The sequence below is a fragment of the Ctenocephalides felis genome, unplaced genomic scaffold, assembly GCF_003426905.1.
Source record: "Ctenocephalides felis isolate EL2017-DRISC unplaced genomic scaffold, ASM342690v1 CF-g0.4_SCAFFOLD_00793, whole genome shotgun sequence".
NCBI classification, from domain to species: Eukaryota; Metazoa; Arthropoda; class Insecta; order Siphonaptera; family Pulicidae; genus Ctenocephalides; species Ctenocephalides felis.
In genome coordinates this window covers 79,228-104,366 of record NW_020536947.1, presented here as the reverse complement: position 1 = coordinate 104,366, position 25,139 = coordinate 79,228, and the positions used below count along the sequence as shown (strand labels likewise).

The following is a 25,139-nucleotide window of genomic DNA, read 5'->3' as shown; positions in this document are numbered from 1 at the left end:
GTATTAAAAAGAAATGTATGAAGTTACCACATTTTCATGAAAATAAATATATTGTTATTCCATTATTGCATCATTATAAAAATTGTTTTATTTACACATATTTTTGACAGGTTTTATTTTGATTATTATTACAGATCATTCTTCCACTAATTTATAAAACTAAATATACTGTGATTATATACGCATTAATATGATCGCTTCAATAATTAAAATAACTTAAGTTATTATAGACTTAAATGCAATTATCTTTAAATCATATATAGTGCAAATACACATAGAGTTAACCTAGTTTGATTTTGTTAGACTTATACATACGCACAGTTGTATAAATTTTGACATTTCTACCCAACAGCTGTTTCATATTCGCCATTTTGTATGTTAAATTTACGAAACCATGTAACGTAACGGTTACGTTATAAATAATAACGATGGGTTACGTTTAAAGGTTATAATTAAACGTAACATTTACGTTTTATTAACGTAACCATAAAAAAACGTAACAACGTTTCTTTTGTGCTACGTTACTTTAACTTTATGTTACGTTTGTGGTTTACTGGGTATATATATATATATATATATATATATAGGGTTCGCCGTAGCCAAGATCGCTACGGCGTTCGATTACCCGCTATCGCGTTCGATTCCCCGCTCTGGCAACCTGACATCGGGCAGCGCGATGTCCATTTTCAATTGAAAATATAGATCAAAATATGTTTCCAATTGAAAATAAGCCCATCTCGGGCCCTGCGGTGTGAAATGGAAATGGGAAAAACTCTCACACTACTTCTTCCCTGATTCGAGTTGGAGTTTAACTCAGCTCACGGACCTGCCCTAGGGCAGAGCACTCATTATTATTATTATTTATTTATATATATATATATATATTTATATTTTTATATATTTATTAACAAAGTCTAATAATCGGGCATAACATCAATAAAAAACATGAATTTCTTTCAAAAATTTATTTTAAATCCATACGTTTCGGCTATAATCCTAGCCTTCATTCAGTGGAAACTAAAAATAAAATTAAAAACTAAAACAATTGAATTGGAGTGAAAAGAAAAAATAAAATAGTAATTAGTACTTACAATTAGTTGATCTTAGTGTTAAATTCCAAAATTTTAATAATCCATGGTATTAGGATATGGTAATGCACTACACTATTTATTAAAAACATTAACTTGAAATTACACAATATTTTCACAAAATACTGATTTGAAAAAATCACAAATGGATAGTGTGTTATTCGTAGACTGGTTGAAGAATGTAAATGTTGAAGATGTTTACATCTTCAACCAGTCTACGAATAACACACTATCCATTTGTGATTTTTTCAAATCAGTATTTTGTGAAAATATTGTGTAATTTCAAGTTAATGTTTTTAATAAATAGTGTAGTGCATTACCATATCCTAATACCATGGATTATTAAAATTTTGGAATTTAACACTAAGATCAACTAATTTTTACACTGAATGAAGGCTAGGATTATATCCGAAACGTATGGATTTAAAATAAATTTTTGAAAGAAATTCATGTTTTTTATTGATGTTATGCCCGATTATTAAACTTTGTTAATACATATGTCAACATCTAATTCAGAATCATACAATATTTATATATATACTAGCAAACCCGACGAACTCCGTTTCGCCACCAGATGGTTTCGTGAGAAAGATGAAAAAATTTTTGTTTGTTTTATATTTTAAAAGGAAAAATTTGATTTTATTATACAATAGTAACGAATTTATTTTGATTACAAAAATGAAGTGTTTTTTAGTTGAACTTCTCTAAGTAAATGAAAGTGAATCCGCAAATTATCCGTTTCATTGAAGTGCTCTTTGGTAAACCACATTTTTTGTTTTTGGTCTGACGTTAATACAAACAAAGCGGATGGTTTTCCAACTCGTGAACAGGCTTCGTATAACTGCCCATGTGAAAAACAATGATTTTCTAAATAATCTATTTGAAATTTATCCCGCAAACACTAAGCGATTGGTCTTGCGACATGTTATTGCGAACGCAAGGCGAATTGGATATTGCAATCGTTTGAAGTCAAACGGAAGACCAGTCAGAATCATTGGTATGTCACCAAATCGTCAGCAATTTTTTATTGAATGGTGAAATTCAGGGCGTGTACATCATTATTCTTTGCGGCAAGAATTGCTCGTTGACTTAACCAAGCATAATTCTGATAATTCTCACTAATGTCATTTCTCGAATTTTTAATTACGGTGCGTGAAGTTCCAGCAGCTTGCATTAAGGCACGATGCCATGCACAACTAATTTTCTTAGCTATAAACCTTGCGGAGCCCGAGACCTTTCCAACGAATGCAAAATTGTCGAAATCGGTTCGTGCGTTCTGGAGTTATTTCGTCAGGAAGGAAAACCCGACTTATTTTTATATATATATAGAAAATATATATATATATATATATATATATATATATATATATATATATATTGATTGTTTCTTTTCCGAACAGTAAATCCAATAATAAAAACAATTTGTTTTTTTGAAGATGTTTAATACGACGTTTCGGAAATAGGTACGTTCCATCATCAGGTTTATTCTGTCAAATACAATGTTTTTTAAAATATTGATTAACATTAATTAACGATGGTCAATACAGATTAATTAGAAAAAAATTTTTTATAAAGGAATGGATTATGTACCGGGGTAAAGAGTAATAAGACTTAACTAAAAAGGTTTTATATAAAATTGAGAAGCAAAAATTATTTACCTGTAATAATTTATATATCCATATCACTAATATTTTTTGTTAAAAACACTCGATTTTTTTGGAAGATATTTGTAGATGTTACGACTACACAAGACTTAAACACACTGATATGGATTTCTGTCTGCAAGATGTAAAGGACAATGTACGGGATTCTTGGCAAAAATGATTTTTTATGGCTCTTGTTTGGTAATTTACGAAAAAGAGGAAATATTTCTTTAGTAAAAGTTGAGAAATATTATGTATATATATACATATATACATCACATGTATATGCACACCTACATACTCACACATACATATGCACATATCTATATATTAATGTATCTACAATTATACACATGAACATATATGCAAGTGTATGTGTATAGTGTACACTAAAAACATACATATAAGCACATATATGGATGTACATATATTATAACATATATACATGTATATATATACATATTCAAAAACTATTAGGATTAATTATTTTTAATCAGGTTTAAAAAATTTAAATATGAGTCATGAATGATATTGTGATCTGATCTTTTATTAACACTATTTGACGAATTCAAAAAGATTAAACTGCTTTCAGAAAAAGTCTTTTAAAAGTACAATCCTCTCTATATAAAATATTGGGTTCAAAGGTGAAATTATGTGAGTTTTCGATGGAATGCTGGACAAGAGTACTTTGGAAATTTCGGCTTTTATGATGAGTGACGCTTAATTCGTGTTGTCTCATTCTCTTATGAATGTACTGTGATGTTTGGCCAATGTATTGTTTTTGACAATTTTTGCAAGGGATGAAAACATTTCTTTAAAAGATATAGAGCTGTTCCTGAAATGAAAATATTTCTTCTTTGAGTAATTTGGCAAAATAATCAAATAAGCCTTCAATGTAAGGCATGCTGTGAAAAGTTGGTTTAATATTGTTGTCTTGGAATAACTTGGAGATGGATTGATAATTGTTACTTTTATGATAGGAAAGTCTTTTATTGGTAATGGAATTGATGAGGGTGAGGGATATCCGTTTTCTAATAAAGTTTTAGTTACTAATGTTGTGTTTTGGGTATGAAAAGAAGAGTGAGACAACATGATTGCGTGGTCTATCAAAGAAATGATTGTATTGACTTTATTGTCCCAAAATTATAAAGTCAATACAATCATTTCTTATAATTTTTCTATTTCTAATATTTCTACTAATAATTTCTCATGATAATATTATCATATTTCTGTATATTATTTGTTACAATTAATTTATTATTTAAGAAAAATCTATTTTCTATTCCTAAACATATTGTTTGCTTAATCTTATCAAGATCATGTTTCTTGACAGATGTCCTGAAGATGGAACGTACCTAGTTCCGAAACGTTGACAGTAAACAATAATTAAATAAAGAAATTGTTTATTAAAAACTTTCTTGTTTTTTTATTTTGTATTATTTTTGGATTCTTGTTCGAAACTCTACAAAATATACACAAATCCAAGACTCTACCATTCAATATATTATATATATATATATATATATATATATATATATATATATATACATAGCTGGGCACCGTTAATCAAATAGTTAACTTCGTTAATCGTTAATCCGCTACAAAAAAAGTTAGCTTCGTTAAACGTTAAAGCGTTACATTTTGGAAGAATTAACGCAAGTTAACGTTAATCGTTAATCCGTTAATATGGGGCCGTTCAAGTATTACGTAAGCACTATAGGGTGGCAAGGAGGGTTGTTGATTTGCTTATTTTGGGTTGACATGGGGGGCAGGGGAGTCTGGATGATGATAACGTCATAAGTAGTATTTTTATTTTTTTACATTAATTGCAAAATGTTTACGTAAGCATGGGGGTAGGGGGTAAGAGCTTTGCTTACTTTTGCTGACAAGGGTGATGGGAAGGGTAAATAATTTCGCGACGCGCTTTATGCACACACCGTGATAATAACGCTATTGGTCAACTTTCCGTTTTTATGATTGCATATTGTTTTTACAAGAATTTTTAACTTCCCGAAGGAGAATTTTATGTTTTCATAAAAAAATCCGATTCGCTAATTTTTATGTTTTCTCGACGTTTCAAGCCATTCTGAATCGAATGAGTCCAAGTTTGGAAAAAGTATATGTGTGTGTGTGTGTGTGTGTGCGTGTATGTGAACAGATTTTTTGCCGTAAATCGACGTTCTCTCAAAAACGATTCGACCAATTTCAAAAATTTAAAAGCCAATCGATGTATCTCGATGAGGATTATCGTTTGTCGGTTTTGTGCGACGATCTGCCGAGCTGTTTTTTTTTGTAAATAGCAGAAAAGTGAAAAATTTTTCGTCCACGTTTTAGCCCGCAATTCTGAATCGATTCTGAAATAAAGATCGGCCAAGCCGTTTTCTTGTAATGAAGTTTTTTTTAAAAAAAATCCAACGATTTTTATGATTTTTTGACGGTAGATATCATAGTCTTCTGATCATACTAAAATATTACCGCCCTACGACAACTCGTTTAGCTTTAAAAATTCGTCAAAGTTTGCAAATATTGGTATCGTTTTTTTGGCATTTGTTAAAATTAGACTTTTCATCGACGTTTGCTCAAAAATGCCTGAACCGATTTCAGAAATTTAAAAGTCATTCGATGTATCTCAATGAGCACTATAGTTTGTCAGTTTTGTGAGACGATCTGCCGAGCCGTTTCTTTGTAATTTGAAAAAGAGTGTTAAACTTTTCGTCTACATTTAAGCACATTCTACCGAATCAATTTTAAAAAATAAAAAACTGTACGAAATATATTAGTTGGGAATAATACTGATTAGTTTTAGATGAAAATCTACCGAGCCGTTTCCTTGTAATTAACTGTTGAAAACAAAATTTAGGCCGATTGTTCTGAAACTTTCTTTGGCGATGTATATCATGGTCTTATAAAACTTACCGAAATATTACAGCCTTACGACAAGTAGTTTGATTTTAAAAATTCATCAAAGTTTGAGAAAATGAGTAGTTTTGTTGACGTTTGTTAAATTAAAAGTAGATGATTTACTTTGTATAACGATAGATTACTTGGTCTTAATAAACATACTAAACCGTTAACATTCTACGAAAACTGGTTCAATTATAAAAATTATTGATTAGTGAAAATTTGCTTTTAGAAAATACTCCGAGTTAACGTATTCGTTCGCTTTCAATTATGTGTAAAAAATCCACTCGGAATACTTTTAATCACTTATAAATTAATTCATATAGGGAAGTTCATGTAACTTGCCTCAAGGCTAAATACCAATAACAACTAATTTTCTAAATAAAGGAAAGAGTTTTTTTTGCGAAAAATAGGAAACGCGCGACGGGTTAAGCGTCGGGCATAAGGTGCATTTATCCCCTTCATGAACATTAACATGTTGAAGTTCTTGTCTGAAAGCGTGGCTCGTTTTGGTGTCAAAATGTCTTTACCCGTGAAAAACAAACGTTCAACTGCAGCGCTTGAGGGTATAGCAGTATTGTATTTAATAAATAGATTTATGAATATCTGTTCCCCGAGGAATGCAGCATCGTTGAACGAGTCTTTTGATTTCATGTCCAGCCACATTTTAACGAGACTTTGCGCTTTATTCTCCAAAGAGTTGGAGGTCCTTGGTTTTTCTATAGACTGAGTGACAGAATTGAAAAAGTCTTCCTCCTCGTCATCATCGTTGTTACTCGCATTGCTCCCTCCGTCACTTAAACTACCTCTGTCCTTCGAATTTTCCGCTGCTTTTTGCCGTAAGGCACCTTCTACCTTTTATCCATGCATTTTCTTACTGCATCCACTCTACTGCTGTCATACGTTTCCAGCCACATTAACCGAAACTTTGGGTGAAATGCCGCGGCATTCAGGAGTGGTCCAAATCTTGCGGTGCCGTGCGGTAAATAGTAGGCATTGGATTAACGATTAACGGACTTCTGGCATTTTAACGGAAGTTAACGTGTCCGTTAACATTTTTAAAAGTTAACTTAAAAGTTAATCCGTTAATCAAAATGTTAACTTCGTTAATTAACGATTAACGGATTAACGAGTTAATGCCCAGCTATGTATATATATATATTTATTTATTTATCAGAGAGCGATCAGAGATTATTGCGCGGTATAGATGTGGCACCATGGAGAAAAACAACAAACACTGGCTGAACCCTGAAGAACGAAGGTGTGAGCTGTGCGGGAAGGAGGAGGACACGGTTGAGCATTGGAAGGAAAGATGCGCGATGTTAGAGAGAACAAACAGTTCTATAGAAGACGTTCTCTGTGGCAAAAATGATATAAGGAAAGTCTAGGCTGGTTGAAAACAATCAAACGCATGAAGAAAGCAATGGAAAAGGAGTTACTTGGGCAACCAGTCCAGAACGTTATAGTTATTAGAAACCACTGATTAGACTTTTCTGTTTATTTTTATTTTTTGTATATAAAGTAGGTTTAAGGTATTATTGGTATAATGATGTATTTCTAGGCCCTTAGGCTGAAATAAATAAATATAAATAAATAAAATATATATATATATATATATATATATATATATATTTATTAACAAAGTCTAATAATCGGGCATAACATCAATAAAAAATGTTTTTTATTGATGTTATGCCCGATTATTAGACTTTGTTAATACATATGTCAACATCAAATTCAGAATCATACAAAATATATTTTATATATATATATATATATATATATATATATATATATATATGAGATAATAAACAGTATAAATAATCAAATATTTTCATTACAGCCTGAACATTATTTTTAAACTTTTTCTATACGAAAATCTCTTCTTTAAATAACAGTTGATAAATTATTAATCACTATAATGTTTATAATACAGTTCATAATATATTATAAACAATACATAAATATTACTCTCTACAAAGGTATAAAAATATATGCATTAATATTTTTACCAATTGAATTTAAATTACTTAAACAATTACTTCACTCAAACAACCAGCAGTTGATAAAGTTTCGGTCCTTTCTTCAAAAGGCAACCCTGTTCGTTCAGTTTGTCTATCATTTCTCTAAAATCTGACCCAAATCCGTGATGCACCAGACCACCATTGCTAGCCGTCTCTTTCAATTCATTCAGAGTGAAAATTGTCTTCATTGTCACTTCTGATCTTTTTTGAATTAAAGATAAAAACCGTTTGATCTAAAAAAGGTAATGAAAAATTAGAAAAAAATACTTTAAAATTATAAGTTTTACAATTACAAATTCTTTTAAAATTCAAAAAATAAAAGTAATTTCTAAATTGAAACAATTTTAACAATCATATTTTAATATTTGACAAAAAGCAGCAATTCTTGCAACATGCATCTAATTATATAATATATATTTATCATATATATTTATATTTATATATATATATATATATATATATATATATATATCTAATTAAATATATTATATATTGAGAATATTTTTGATTCTCTAGAAATGGTTTAGAATATACCTTATTTAGCAAAACAACGTTTGCCGGGTCAGCTAGTATATAATAAAGATATATATTATATATATCTTTATTATATACTAGCTGACCCGGCAAACGTTGTTTTGCTAAATAAGGTATATTCTAAACCATTTCTAGAGAATCAAAAATATTAATACTTTAAGTGCATAAGGATGTGTGTTGTTTGAATGCTATATACAATGAGGTATTATAAAAACAATAAACCCCATTAGTTTGTCTATATTTTGTCAATACAATCCAACTGCAAGTTTTATACACTTTCTATAGAAAACATTGTATAATCCAATCCGAGTCTTTTTGGTCTTTCGGCTTGTTAATTACGTTTCAAGTTTTTCAGATTCTTTTTGGATTCTGGATTTTGTGTATAATTGTAAATAATACTACTGAGCTTATACAAAATTTTCAAATTTTTGCAAGGAGAGATAAAAAATGAATTAAGTATTTCTTCTTTGACCTGCTTTTTGAAAAGTTTTAAGTTACATTCGATGAATTAAAGTAAATTTAATAAAAAGTATATATGTAGAGCAGGGCGAAACACAAAGGTCCAATTTGACTTTGAGCAAATATAAACTATATTGTGAAAACCATAACAATTATATCACAACAAATAACACATATCAAATGAACAATTATCTGACTACGTTCAGTAAACTGCTTCATCATTGTAGAAATGTGCTTTTTTGACGTCTTTCAAAAATTTGTTACCTAGACCTTTTTATCCTATATGCGGGGTAACTTGTAACGGGCAGGTGGCAAAAGGTTTAAAGCCTTATTATAATTTTAAAGGTATTTTACAAAATAATAACATTTTTAACTAATGCTAAAACTACCAACGGAAGAAAATACTTTTATTATGGATTTTCAAAGATTACCGTTTATCTCCCCCATTTCAAAGATTATCGTTCTCAAATCAAGGTTGTAGCTGGCTATCATCTTTTTTCCTCTACTTTCAAATATTGTTGTTAAACAATGCTTAACTTTACTGATTTTTGGCACATCGGTGGTGGACCTTTTTAATCCCGGACCTTCATATATTACTATCTATTCTGCGATAAATTCTGGGAAATTATAACTGGAAAAATGTTATTCGACAAAATGTCCATTTGATCGATACCAAATTTAGGTTCTGAATTTAAATAACATAAATAAAAAATAATATTACCTAGAAAATATTTTATAAATACCAATGAGTATACAATTATACAAATGAGATCTTTCAGAGCATCGTGTTTGAGAAAAATATGCCAAAAAGTGCATTTTCATATTAACATATCAAAAAAGATGATATTTTGAGTCTCTAGTAACACTTGCGGCCCGTTTACTAACGTTTTTGTATATAAATAAAACTACAAACAAAACTACTTATTGCAATTTAATCATAATTAAATAATATTCACGTAAAACATCTTATGAAACGTAATTGAACATCATCTGTCAAAAGCGTTTGACATTTCACAAAATTGCCACCGTCCATTGTTTTATTTAAATTACGCTTCTACAAAAATTTTCAAATTATAAATGTAAAGTTTCTACGCGGATTTGAAATAATTTCTCACCTTTTGGACTTTCTCTGGATTAGCACGAATTTTTCAAGACTAAGACTGGCCAAATCGATTCTGCCGTTTTCGAGTTTTATTCGGACATTTGAAAGAGAGCTTCATTTTTATATATAAGATTATAATATATATATATATATATATATATATATATATTTTGTATGATTCTGAATTTGATGTTGACATATGTATTAACAAAGTCTAATAATCGGGCATAACATCAATAAAAAACATGAATTTCTTTCAAAAATTTATTTTAAATCCATACGTTTCGGCTATAATCCTAGCCTTCATTCAGTGGAAACTAAAATTAAAATTAAAAACTAAAACAATTGAATTGGAGTGAAAAGAAAAATAAAATAGTAATTAGTACTTACAATTAGTTGATCTTAGTGTTAATTTGGAAAACTTTAATAATCCATGGTATTAGGATATGGTAATGCACTACACTATGTATTATAAACATTAACTTGAAATTACACAATATTTTCACAAAATACTGATTTGAAAAAATCACAAATGGATAGTGTGTTATTCGTAGACTGGTTGAAGATGTAATGGAGAAAGACATTTTTTTAAAAAATATTTTTACCAAGATTCTGCACATGTGTGGAACGAATTGTAAAACCTTTGCGCGAACGCTTTTATTGTTTTGTAAGAAATTTGGAAATGTTATCTAAATAGAAGAGATTTGTGTCGCACAGCGTGTTGAGTTCATTCCGTTTATTTATTGTCTTATTGTTATAAATAGTTAAAAAAGATCCCTCTATAATTCTTCGTTTAAATAAATTTTGTTCAAATTGTAGTACAGTCGGATTAGAAAAGTCCATATTGTGTTTTAAAGTGTATATATGGTCTGCAAGAACTGTTTTAAATTGTTTGGGGTTTTTTGAATTGTTTTTATGTTGTTGTAACCGTTTATTGAGATTCTGGCTAGTTTCTCCTATGTAAATTAAATTACAGTCTAAACAATTTATTTGATAGACGAGATTTCTGAGTCGTTCAATATTAAATGGGGTTTTTGTCTTGGTAAAAATAGTGCTAGTAGTTGTACTAAAATTGGTAACAAGTCGAAGTCCAGATTTATAAAAAAGTTTTTTCCAAGGAACATACAATTCTTTAATGTATGGCAAACATATTACACCGGAATAAGTTTCTGAGTCAGGTAAATCGTTATGTACTGTGCAATTGTCCATTTTATTCAAAAGGTACGTTCGTCTGTTACTAGTTACGGAATTTATAAGTTTTAGGGGATAAGAGTTATCTGTTAAAATTTTTGTAATTAATTTGATGTTGTTGTCCCAAAATGTTTTGTCCGATAGAAGTATTGCGTGGTCCGTTAGATTTATTATAGTACCTATTTTCATTTTGAGTGGATGATAAGAAAAGTAATTAAGGTAGCGTCCGGAGTTAGTAGGTTTTTGGAACCAATTTGTTATTAGTTTGTTATCTGTAGTACGAATAAGTTTTATGTCTAAGAAACTTATCGAGTTCATTGTCTCCAATTCCACTGTAAATTTTAATTTTTTATTGACGTTATTAAATTGATCAATTATCATAGTGACATCATCACTAGGGATACAAGTGATAATGTCATCTACATAACGGTAATAAAAAATATGTTTATTGTAATTTTTGAAAATTGTATTTTCAAGGAGTTGTAAGGATATTTCTGCTAGAGATGGACTTGCTGGGGACCCCATTGGCGCCCCAAAAATTTGATAATAGAAAGAGCCATTGAATTCAAAATAAGTATTAGAGACAATGAACTTGACGGTTTCCCTGAACCAGTGTAAAGATAAAGAAGTCAACGGGGAAATTTCATTCCATCGGATTGTTATTGCGTCTAAAATAAGGTCTAGGGGTACATTAGTAAAAAGTGAGACTACGTCTAAGCTAATTAGTTTGTAGTTGTCTGGTATATAATTTATCTTGTGTTTTAAGTCAGTAACGAGTTCATAAGAATTTTTTATGTAGTGTGGTGATTGTTTTGTTATTGTAGTTAAAATGTTACTTATGTATTTTGAGAGTTTATATAGGGGAGTATTAATGTCGGAAACTATTGGTCTAAGAGGTAAATTATTTTTGTGGACTTTGGGAAGGCCATAAAGTCTGGGAAAATATGGGTGTAAATTTTTCAGGTCAGAAGTTATCTCTTTTGTTAGTTGTTTGTTTGTTGTAAGTTTGTCTAAAAATTTATGGCACGTGCGGTTTATGTAGTCAGTTGGATCGTTATTGGTAATTTTGTAAGTATTAGTGTCAAGTAATAATTCAGATATTTTATTTATATAGTCTTGCTTGTCTATGATAACAGTGATGTTGCCTTTATCCGCTTTAGTGACCACTATATCCGGATGATTTTTGAGAAATATTTTGCATGCTTTAAGGTCTCTTTTTTGTAAAAAATTCATCCAACATATTAATTCCTTCAATACTAAAAATACAACTTACGATAATATTCTTAGAGACCTTAAAGCATGCAAAATATTTCTCAAAAATCATCCGGATATAGTGGTCACTAAAGCGGATAAAGGCAACATCACTGTTATCATAGACAAGCAAGACTATATAAATAAAATATCTGAATTATTACTTGACACTAATACTTACAAAATTACCAATAACGATCCAACTGACTACATAAACCGCACGTGCCATAAATTTTTAGACAAACTTACAACAAACAAACAACTAACAAAAGAGATAACTTCTGACCTGAAAAATTTACACCCATATTTTCCCAGACTTTATGGCCTTCCCAAAGTCCACAAAAATAATTTACCTCTTAGACCAATAGTTTCCGACATTAATACTCCCCTATATAAACTCTCAAAATACATAAGTAACATTTTAACTACAATAACAAAACAATCACCACACTACATAAAAAATTCTTATGAACTCGTTACTGACTTAAAACACAAGATAAATTATATACCAGACAACTACAAACTAATTAGCTTAGACGTAGTCTCACTTTTTACTAATGTACCCCTAGACCTTATTTTAGACGCAATAACAATCCGATGGAATGAAATTTCCCCGTTGACTTCTTTATCTTTACACTGGTTCAGGGAAACCGTCAAGTTCATTGTCTCTAATACTTATTTTGAATTCAATGGCTCTTTCTATTATCAAATTTTTGGGGCGCCAATGGGGTCCCCAGCAAGTCCATCTCTAGCAGAAATATCCTTACAACTCCTTGAAAATACAATTTTCAAAAATTACAATAAACATATTTTTTATTACCGTTATGTAGATGACATTATCACTTGTATCCCTAGTGATGATGTCACTATGATAATTGATCAATTTAATAACGTCAATAAAAAATTAAAATTTACAGTGGAATTGGAGACAATGAACTCGATAAGTTTCTTAGACATAAAACTTATTCGTACTACAGATAACAAACTAATAACAAATTGGTTCCAAAAACCTACTAACTCCGGACGCTACCTTAATTACTTTTCTTATCATCCACTCAAAATGAAAATAGGTACTATAATAAATCTAACGGACCACGCAATACTTCTATCGGACAAAACATTTTGGGACAACAACATCAAATTAATTACAAAAATTTTAACAGATAACTCTTATCCCCTAAAACTTATAAATTCCGTAACTAGTAACAGACGAACGTACCTTTTGAATAAAATGGACAATTGCACAGTACATAACGATTTACCTGACTCAGAAACTTATTCCGGTGTAATATGTTTGCCATACATTAAAGAATTGTATGTTCCTTGGAAAAAACTTTTTTATAAATCTGGACTTCGACTTGTTACCAATTTTAGTACAACTACTAGCACTATTTTTACCAAGACAAAAACCCCATTTAATATTGAACGACTCAGAAATCTCGTCTATCAAATAAATTGTTTAGACTGTAATTTAATTTACATAGGAGAAACTAGCCAGAATCTCAATAAACGGTTACAACAACATAAAAACAATTCAAAAAACCCCAAACAATTTAAAACAGTTCTTGCAGACCATATATACACTTTAAAACACAATATGGACTTTTCTAATCCGACTGTACTACAATTTGAACAAAATTTATTTAAACGAAGAATTATAGAGGGATCTTTTTTAACTATTTATAACAATAAGACAATAAATAAACGGAATGAACTCAACACGCTGTGCGACACAAATCTCTTCTATTTAGATAACATTTCCAAATTTCTTACAAAACAATAAAAGCGTTCGCGCAAAGGTTTTACAATTCGTTCCACACATGTGCAGAATCTTGGTAAAAATATTTTTTAAAAAAATGTCTTTCTCCATTACATCTTCAACCAGTCTACGAATAACACACTATCCATTTGTGATTTTTTCAAATCAGTATTTTGTGAAAATATTGTGTAATTTCAAGTTAATGTTTATAATACATAGTGTAGTGCATTACCATATCCTAATACCATGGATTATTAAAGTTTTCCAAATTAACACTAAGATCAACTAATTGTAAGTACTAATTACTATTTTATTTTTCTTTTCACTCCAATTCAATTGTTTTAGTTTTTAATTTTAATTTTAGTTTCCACTGAATGAAGGCTAGGATTATAGCCGAAACGTATGGATTTAAAATAAATTTTTGAAAGAAATTCATGTTTTTTATTGATGTTATGCCCGATTATTAGACTTTGTTAATATATATATATATATATATATATATATATATATATTTATATATATATATAATAGTTTTGTTATACTGGTCATTTCCTTTTACCTTTGAATTTTGGCTCATGTTGCTCAAAGGTATTCTCCCTCTGTTGACATCAAAAGTTCCAATACCATCGCAGAATAAATCAGAATGACAAATTTTTGTTAACTCGATAACATCTCTTGCATGTTCTACCTTTGCTTCAGGCGATAGATCCACTCTTGCTCTTGCTTGTGTTAGCCGAATGAGAGCTTCAAGTTGCCTAAAGACAAAGTATAATAAAAAATTAAGGAAATAATAATATTATTATTGATATTTACTAACAACTCAAGGACTTCACTGATAACTTGATTTTAGTAAATAATAAATAAAATAAGAACAGTGTTTGTTTTAAATTCAAATTGTCATCTATAATTACTTTATTTATTTATTATATATGAATTTTAAAAATATATGATATATAAATACATTTATATGATATATAATACATATAATATATATTAGTTAGTTTTTAATTAATGTTATTAATGATTATATCAATTTAATTATTCACCTGGGTGTAACTGGCATACTATCAGCACCCTGAGGAACTTGTCTCAGACCCAAATAGAATCTTTTTATTTCCTCAGCAGCCTCTTTTGTCAATTTAGGCTGCACATTCTTTCTAGCATAGCCTAAACAAACAAAACAATTATTATACTTATATATAATCTCTAAACAAGAGTTACAACTAGTTATTTATATTAATTATCCTTCCTTACTTATATACTTCCTCATAAGAACTGTCGGCAAAGGATCAAATCTTTCTCCGTGTCTCAATCTTAATCTTTCCTCAAGACATCGTGGCTGTGGACGTTCATTTTGACTCATTGGAGTCTCAAAAATTCTGCTATTTCTAGATTTTCGTTCCTCTTTAGTCAGATGCATTGAAAATACGTGCTCCGTCAGAAGTGTATCCATTGCTAAAGAGATAAAATAGTCAATAAATGAAATATAATATAATGATAAGCAAAATAGGAAACTAGAAATGTCAATGAGACATGGAGTAGTCTTACGTGAACTAATATATTAACAAGTTAATCACCACTGGTCAAGATTTGACCAGGGCTTTTATTTAACCTGGGACCCTTCGGGGTAGGGGATACAATTATATGAGTATAAATACCTGTAACATATAATAATAAGTGAGTCTAGCAAATGTAATAAGAGAAGAAGGTTGTAGAGTGTAGTTCAATATATGTCATAAATTAAATAGTGGTTTTATTCACATTTTCTTATGGTGATGAAATATTTATAATTTACAGTCCACTCAATATCAAATTAATCAAAGTGATCCTCACCATAATTGGTCCATTTCGAGCCGAATTTTAGATCAAAATTGGTTACATTAAGCCAAATTTTAGATCATAAATTGTCGATCTGATCCGAATATAAAAAACTACGAAGTGAAATAATATACTGTGATTTGTGATTTTGATCTGGTGCTACATTGAGTCGTGTAGTGGTTTGTTGTAAGTCATCACGGATTTGAGACAATCGGTCCGTTCGAGAACCCGACTGGAGCAAATTGCTAGCCAATATAGCATTTCAATACAACTCTTCAAGATCTCAAAGGACGACTGCTGCGTATTGTTTAGAACTATTAACAATACTGCGTACACATAGCTGGTTCCTGCGGGAAGTTTTATTCAACCATTGGAAGCAGATTTATCTTGGCCACTAGTTGTCGGATGCTGCAAATAGACACTCCTCCAGAGAAATATCAGCTAAGTCGATTTATTTGCTAGATTTCTATTGTTTCTTATTGTTTCTGTTTTACCAGAATAATATTTTATGGATTTTGCTTCATTTGTCGAGCATACAACATTAATGTCTTGACCGAAATAGTCTTATCATAGGGATATTGTTAATAATTCAATAGTATTAGTGAATATTTTTATTATTCTTTACCTTGATTGTCAGGTGCTTTGTTGGAATAATTGTTGAAAATGTTGGAATTGAAAATTTTGAGATACTAGTCTGAATATTAGATGTCATTTAATTGCCATATATAATACATAATTTAGTAAAATCAATTGTAACAGTTAACGCGTCCCATAACATTTCGGTAAAATTATTTCATAAGTATTAAATTATAATTATTATTTAATATTTTTCGAGTTTTCGTGATCTTTAATCAAAATGGCAGAATTAAAAAAGTTATTATCTAAACGCCAAAATAATAAAATTAAATTTGAAAAAACCTTGAGTAGGGATCTTCAAGGAGAGCCTACAAATTTATTAAACGTTTTAAAAACGCGGCATGAAAAAGATTATTTTAATTTTGAAAATATACAAGATTTAATTAATGAATTATCTGATGAGCACACTTCAGAAGCGCAAGTGATCGATGATTTATATATAGAGGTAATCTTTAAATTAGAACGTTTGTTAAGCACAATTTCAGAGCCCGTTAATAAGAAAAATGTAGATAGCGAACCGGAAATAAAGTTGCCCGACATTTCGATACCAAAATTTGACGGATCGTACAAAAATTGGGTAGGGTTCAAAGAATTATTTTATGCAACTATTCACAATAATAATAGTTTGTCTAACGTACAGAAATTTTATTATTTAAAAGGACATTTGATCGGAGAAGCCGCAGAAGCAATTAATAATTTGCAGTTGAGTGACAGTAATTACCAGATAGCGTTAGATTTATTGTGCGCGAAATTTGAGAATGTTTGCCTAATTACTTATTCCTATTTACAAGCATTAACAGATTTACCTTCACTGTCTAAATTAAATTCATCAAACATAAAATCTTTTTCTAACAACGCTCAGCAAATTATTAATTCGCTTAAGGCTATTAACACTAATGTTGATAATTGGGATCAGTTGTTAGTCTTTTTATTATTGAATAAATTTGACATAAGTACTAGGGTTAAATTTAATAGTTGCAGATGCCAAAAACAGTTACCGACGGTGTTGGAAATTTTTTAATTTTTGGACCAACAAATAACCGCGTTAGAAATATCACAAGGAATAAATTTAAATACCTTAAATCAGGGGTCGGCAACCTGATTGCCGATAAGGGCGCAAAACTAAATCTGAAAATTACCGAGGGCGCATCGGTATGAAAAAAAAGATTTTTCATAACATTATTCTCTTAGTATAGTATAATATATACATTACGAACATTCAGTACATCGATAAAAGAAGAGTATGATTTAATAATACCTAATTCTATACATATAATTTAGTGTGAAACTTGTGTGTCCGTATTTTCAGCTATTTTTTTAAGATCGAGAATATAATTAGAGTTCCCTGTCCATAAACAGTGATCTAAATTCATATTTGAAAACAAAGACTCGCGATTAATGTTGTTGCACAATATGAGAAAATTTTTAGCGCGCGTTTTCTTAAAATAGGATACTTATTTTATCGACTAAATTCCAAAACATTTTAATAGTACTATGTGCTTTTAAAATAATATCATTTTGCAAGTTTATTATTTCTAACTCCACGTCTTCGATATTACTAATTTCGGAATGCACTGAAACACTTTGCAGAAGATCATCTTCGGCAACTTTGAATGGGTTTATAAAAAATCCTAGAACGGGTTCTAGTGCTGCGAAATCTTAAAATCTTGAACAAAACTTCTGCCAATTTGTCTATAACTACTAAATATGATATAGTAGTAAAATTTTTTATATTTATTTTTAGACTTTCAACAATATGCCTATATTTGGAAAATGTGAAATTGATTTATGCTAAAGTTATCATAAATTTACATTAACCGAGAGCGCATCTAAAGTTGATCGGGGGCGCCATGGCGCCCGCGGGCGCCGCGTTGCCGACCTCTGCCTTAAATAAATGCAACTAAACAATTATTTAGTAAATTGCTCCAAATTTCTTTCTATGACATTATTTGATCGGGAGAATTTTATTAGCGGCAACGGATTATGTTCTAATTGTTTGCAAAGAGGACATTTACGACATAAATGCTTTAAAAGGTATAGATGTGGGATATGTTCTCAGAAACATCATAGTTTGCTCCATAAAGATAAGCAAATAAATATTAATCGGCCAGGTATAGACGAACCCGACAATGCTAGCAAAACGTCTAATATGGTTATGAATACAAATCTCGCGACGGGGTGTGCACTTTTACCTACAGTAAATTTGTTTGCGAAAAGTAATAAAGGAAGCCGTGTTAAAATTCGAGCAATATTGGATTCAGGTTCGGAAATTAATATAATATCAAAATCGCTATTTAAAAAATTGGGCGTAAAATCTCAATCAACGAGCCTTAAACTGCACGGTGTTGATGGGATTTCAACGCAATCAAATAATTTTATAAACTTAGAAATATTGAATGAAGATAACACATTTGTAAAAAAATAAATGCATTTGTGCTCGAGAAAATATCGAGTCCACTACCTGCGCAGCAAATTCAAATTTCTAAACTAAATCTGCCAATTGGATTAATTCTTTCGGATCCAAACTTCGATATACCTCGCGAAATAGATATGCTGATAGGTGTTGATACGTTTTCGAAATTCTCGGTAACGAAAGAATAATTCTAGGTCCCGCTAAGCCTATTTTACAAAACACGGTATTCGGTTGGACACTAACGGGTAGATATGAGTCAAATATAATCAATAGCAAGGCAAACTAGCTGTAAGTGGAATTCTGTCTTAAGGCAATTAAGGCATCGTGCCTTAAGGCAAATTGCTGGAACTTCCCGTACCAAATTTTTTTTTTTAAAAACGATTAAGATTTTTGAAAAAAATTTACTTCGAAAAAATAAGATTTTTGAGAAACTATATATTGGACAAAAATTACTTTTTTTTGAAAAAAAAATTTTTTTAGAAAAATATTTTTTTTTTATTTTTTTTTTTTTTGAAAAAAAACAAAGTTTTATTTTATTTTGACATATTTTGGAAGATCTAAACTTTTTTTTAAAGCAATCGTACTGCTTTATCTGCATAAAGACGAAATATCAAAGCGCCGCGTCGCCGTCTAACGCGTAAACATTGGTACGGAACCCATAGGAATGTAAAACAAATTAATACTTATTGTTAAAATCTCTATAAAATATCTGATAATTTGATGTGCATATGTCTAATGATCATTTTTGACCGCCAAATGGCATTTTTTTTTACTTTTTTCATCAGATCTCCGAAACCGTTAGACCTGCCTTCATGAAAATTTTATCGATTATTCATCTTGTCAATACAAGTGAAATGTTTTTTGAATTATTCAAATCGGACGCTCCGTTCTCTTAAAAACTGAGTTACCGTTTTCGGCACTTTTTGCCCCGTATCTTTGGAACGGCTAGACCTGCCTTCGCCAAAGACTAATCAGCACGTCTCCTTATTAATACGAATCGAATGTTTTTTGAATTATTCAAATCGGTTTATCCGTGTTCCGAAATCGTCGACGAAAATTTGTATCGCACATACATACCACACGCACATACATACATACATACACACACACACACACACACACACACACATACATCCATTTTTTCTAAGGTATGCCAAAATGTTCAGAAACCTCTGAAACGTAAAGATATATAAAAATTTTCATTTTCGATTTTTTTGCGATTACTATAACTTACCCTACGGGAAGTTAATAATAAAAAATGAGGAAAGAAACTAGAAAATGATGTAATTGAAGTTCTGGAGAGAGAATTGAGAGTACAAATTATGCGTCCAAGGATTTATTAACTTGATGGTGTCTCTACCGAAAATGACGTTCGCAAAGCACTCATTCGGGACTTTACGACAAAACTGGAAATACGACGAGTGAACTTGACCAAAGTCACATCAAGAGGACAACGAGCGGCCTTCTGTGAGATAGACGAGGCTAATGCAATCAAAGCCCTAAATGGGGCCCGCATAAGAATTGGGTGGGTTAACTGTCGCATTCGCCCAGTTGTTAAAGTAGCCCGCTGCTTTAGATGCCTCGGTTTCGGACACCAAACGCATAAATGCGGGGGACCAGACAGAAGCAAGTGTTGCTACAAATGCGGCGGGGAAAATCACAAGTCTGTAGACTGCGCAGAAAAGCCAAAATGCTTTCTATGTACAGTAGACAAAGAAGATCGAAACAGCGTGAGCCATGTCGCCGGATCCGGTACCTGTAAAGCATTCCGTGTAGCACTTGCCGAAGCCACGAGAGAACAGAAATGACGCGATTTCTACAAGGTAATCTGAACAGATGTGCCTTGGCGCAGAATCTACTGCGCCAACGTATCTTTGAAGATTAGATCGATATCTGCCTTATCTGCGAGCAATATATGAATATTCAGAATAAAGCCAGGGTATCAGGAATCTATTCTCGACATTACGTTTGCCACTCCAAGGACGGCGAACATGATTGGAGACTGGACTGTATCTGAAGAGTATAGTGGCAGTGATCACCAACATGTGACATTTAGTATTGGATCCGGTCCGACTCGACCAAGCAACTTTTGCAAACGAAGGTGGAATGCCAAGAAGCTTGACCAGGAAGCGTTGCGAGCAGCCCTCGAGCAAAACGCATCTACTCTCCAAGATGATCCAAAACTAAGCCCGCAGAAGAAACGGAGAAACGGTTCTTAAAATATGAACGCTATTGTCAACCTCATGTAACGCCTCTATGCCACGACCAAAAATCAGCGTGTGCACAGTCCAGCATTTGGTGGTCATCAGAGATAGCAGAACTACGGAAAAGATGCCACGCATTACGTCGCCGCGCCACAAGAGCTGCAAAACGCTCCCCCTACACAGATAGGTATACAAACGAGTACAAACAGGCAAAAAAAGCCTAAATAAAGCCATAAAAGCAGCTAAAGCCGGATTGTGAAAGGAAATCTGCAATGACCTTGACAAGGATCTCTGGGGCAAAGCCTATCAAATCGTTACAAAACGACTTGGTAGAGCTTTACCAGAAGCACCGAAATCTCCTGCTCTGATGAATTCTATCGTAGCGGAACTATTCCCTAAACATCCGCCACGGAAAAGGAGACAATACGTGGAAAACAGTGAAACTACGCCTTCACTGTCAAGGAACTCCAAGATGCGGCGAAAACCATAAAAACTGGCAAAGCACCCAGGCCCTGATGGCATCCCAGCCTCAGTGATCAAGATTGTAGCCTTGGAATTTCCGTATATTCCTCTGAACGCCTACAATGCCTGTCTGGCGACCGGAACCTTTCCTACGGTCTGGAAGCGGCAAGATTGGTCCTAATAGACAAAGGTAAGGGAACCCCTGTAACGCCATCGTCGTTTCGACCACTCTGCATGTTAGACATCGCCGGAAAACTGCTTGAGAAACTTATTCAATGCAGATTGCGCAACGACATTGAATGCGCCGGAGGTTTTGCTAAGAACCAACACGGATTTCAAAAAGGACGATCGACGATCGGCGCGATTAGGAAGGTAACGGAAACAGCAAGAGAAGCATGGCGTGGTAGTCTTAAAGCTCGTAAAGTGTGTCTCCTTCTCACATTCGACGTTAAAACGCGTTTAACAGTGCGAATTGGGAGGATATTTTACACGCGCTAGAGCATAATTTTGACGTAAAGCCAGAAAATCTAGGATTAATAGACGACTACCTCGATGGGAGAACGTTGATAGTGGAAACGACGGAAGGTCATCAAGAACACGAGGTTACAGCTGGGGTACCTCAAGGCTCAATCTTAGGAGCCGATTTGTGGAACGCTGTCTACGACGAGCTCCTGGAGATTCCCTTGCCGAAGCAGGTGGAACTCACGGGCTTTGCGGACGACGTCGCAGCCACAATCGTAGTGGACAGCATTGAGGAGGCTGAACTACTCGTTCGAGAGACCGTCGACACCATAAGACCTGGCTTGAGAAACACCACCTAAAACTCGCCAAACAAAAAACGGAGATGGTTGTCTTGACCCGACAAAAATGGTTTCCAAAACCATTCACCGTAGACGTGGGAGAGACAACTTTGACGTCGACAAGGGCCTTGCGCTACCTGGGAGTAATGATAGATGAGAAGCTATCCTTCCGTGAACATCTCGATAGTGCATGCATAAAAGCTAGCAAGACAGTATCCAACCTGTCAAGGATTATGGCTAACTGCATGGGACCACGAACCCGAAAGCGACGAGTCTTGCTTGAGGTAGTCCATTCTGTATTGCTATACGGAGCGGAAATATGGGCGGATATCCTCAAGCAAAAGACTTATCGGCGCAAAATATCGGCAGTGCAAAGACGAGGAGCTCTGAGAGTTACCTGTGCCTATCGCACGGTCTCAGAAGCAGCCGTACTGGTAATAGCAGGAGCCACACCGATTGACTTGCTAGCTTTCGAGAGAGTAAACTCTACGACGCTAAATTAGGTGGCGAAAATTCCACAGAAACAAGGTCGAGAATTAAAAATGAAACGTTACAAGAGTGGCAAGATCGGTGGACGTCAGGAGAGACGGGCAGATGGACGGCGCGCCTGATCCCGAACATTAGCGCCTGGCTCTCTCGAAAATACGGCGACACAGATTTCTTTTTGACCCAGCTACTGACAGGACATGGACAGTTTAATGCGTATCTTTTTAAGATGGGCCTGCATAGCACGCCAATGTGCAAATACTGTCCAGAAAAAATCGACGACGCTGAGCACACGTTTTTTGAATGTGCTCGGTGGAAGGAATATCGCAACAACGCCGAGCACATTATAGGCACCAGGCTCACCCCCTCAAGTCTTGTGACCTATATGCTGAAACAAGAAGAAAACTGGTCAGCTGTAGCAGCTTATGCACAGCATCTTTTGAAGGCTAAAACCGGAGAAAGGGACCAGTAGTCGAAAACAGGCGTCGCAAGGCGCAGCACGGACTGGATTGATGTAATGCTAACGCGGTTCCAATCCAGTCCTCGCCGTACCATCTGCGGGGAGAGGGGAGAGGAGTGTTTTTTTTAGTGGGTAAAAATCTCCACACTGCCGTCCGTCGTTGTCTGCTGTAGGATGGACAGTGGAGTATCAACGATGGCGGTGTCTTATGAAGATTTTTTTTCGCACCTCTATAAAAAAAAAAAAAAAAAAGGTCTAGCCGTTCCAAAGATACGGGCAAAAAGTGCCGAAAACGGTAACTCAGTTTTTAAGAGAACGGAGCGTCCGATTTGAATAATTCAAAAGCATTTCACTTGTATTGACAAGATGAATAATCGATAAATTTTCATGAAGGCAGGTCTAACGGTTTCGGATTCTGATGAAAAAAGTAAAAAAAAATGCCATTTGGCGGTCAAAAATGATCATTAGACATATGCACATCAAATTATCAGATATTTTATATAGAGATTTTAACAATAAGTATAAATTTGTTTTACATTCCTATGGGTTCCGTACCAATGTTTACGCGTTAGACGGCGACGCGGCGCTTTGATATTTCGTCTTTATGCAGTTAAAAGCAGTACGATTGCTTTAAAAAAAAGTTTAGATCTTCCAAAATATGTCAAAATAAAATAAAACTTTGTTTTTTTCAAAAAAAAAAAAAAAAAAAAAATATTTTTCTAAAAAAAATTTTTTTTTCAAAAAAAAGTAATTTTTTGTCCAATATATAGCTTCTCAAAAATCTTATTTTTTCGAAGTAATTTTTTTTTCAAAAATCTTAATCGTTTTTAAAAAAAAAAATTTGGTACGGGAAGTTCCAGCAATTTGCCTTAAGGCACGATGCCTTAATTGCCTTAAGACAGAATTCCACTTACAGCTAGTTTTGTACCTAGCCATCCAGTTTACGCAGCATCTCCTGATGAAGTTACTAGGAATGCAATGATTGAAATAAAATGTCCCTCCAGTCATAAATCATTGGACACTTTTTTGCCGAAAGCAAAAGACAAGTAAAAGATAAGGTATTTTGTGTTGCCGATCAAAATTTTGAAGAGAATGAAAAAATTGAAATATGATGACACATATACACAAGCTTTCATTAATAAATGTTTAGTATTTAAGTCCAAAAATATATTTCCAAAACTGAAACATTGTAGTTTCAACAAACCCCAAAAACATCTTTTTTTGAATGATAATTGTAACATAATAAGTGATAATAGGGCCCTTATTGTGACCTATCTTTATCAGTATTATTAAATACTACAATACAAAAGCAATATGGCAAATGGTAATCTGAAATCTTTGCTTTTTGTTATTTAAAATTCTTAAAAAATATTCGTCATTTGATGTGAAAACTTTCTATATAGCACTTCAGGAATTTTCAAAAATTATTACTGAAAGTATCATCATTATCATAACATAAAACTTTTCAGTTAATTTATTTCGAAAATTACATTATTTTTATGTTTGTATTTTTTGTGTGGCTTAAGTGAGAATTTGTGATTTTTTTAAACTAATTTTGTATTCTAATTTGGAACTATTTACAGTATAGTAACAATTTAATTTCAGTATATATATATATATTATATATATATATATATTTCAAAGTAACTAGCAGCCCATTCGTCGAAATAAAAAAGGTATAAAGTATAAAAAACTTATAATTATATACTTATAATTATAAAATACGTATATCAGTCGAGTCTGGATGCTCGGTATGGGCGTGTTTCTCGCTTCACAATTATGTATTTCATAACTTTTAGTCAAATTAGTTTTCAAATCTTTTAGTTTTCATATTTTTTTCTAAAAAAATGTTTTTCTCTAATATGTTATTAAGTTTAATTTTTTAAAATAAATTTTTGTTGGGTGTTT

General features: G+C 32.3%; 2 protein-coding genes across 2 annotated transcripts; one reads left to right on the top strand and one right to left on the bottom strand.

The window, feature by feature from the left end:
- Window positions 1-7,679: 7,679 nt before the first annotated feature.
- On the bottom strand, window positions 7,680-17,243 carry LOC113369562 (DNA helicase MCM8-like). Its single transcript, XM_026610239.1, has 6 exons — window positions 17,213-17,243; window positions 15,530-15,610; window positions 15,207-15,407; window positions 14,999-15,119; window positions 14,512-14,707; window positions 7,680-7,889 (listed from the first exon to the last, which is right to left on the bottom strand). Exons 1-6 carry the CDS (start codon window positions 17,241-17,243, stop codon window positions 7,680-7,682), a joined length of 840 nt encoding a protein of 279 aa, XP_026466024.1.
- Window positions 17,244-22,329: 5,086 nt separating this feature from the next.
- Window positions 22,330-22,788, top strand: LOC113369546. Its single transcript, XM_026610233.1, has one exon. It carries the CDS (start codon window positions 22,330-22,332, stop codon window positions 22,786-22,788), a length of 459 nt encoding a protein of 152 aa, XP_026466018.1.
- Window positions 22,789-25,139: the final 2,351 nt, after the last annotated feature.

Coding starts and splice junctions, on each gene's coding strand:
- LOC113369546 (XM_026610233.1), top strand. CDS start 22,330: ATGGTTGTCTTGACCCGACAAAAATGGTTTCCAAAACCATTCACCGTA.
- LOC113369562 (XM_026610239.1), bottom strand. CDS start 17,243: ATGTTTGATGAATTTAATTTAGACAGTGAAG. Junction 15,611..17,212: donor ATTTAATTTAGACAGTGAAG/GTAAATCTGTTA, acceptor TATATGTTACAG/GTATTTATACTCATATAATT. Junction 14,708..14,998: donor AGTATGCCAGTTACACCCAG/GTGAATAATTAA, acceptor CTTTGTCTTTAG/GCAACTTGAAGCTCTCATTC.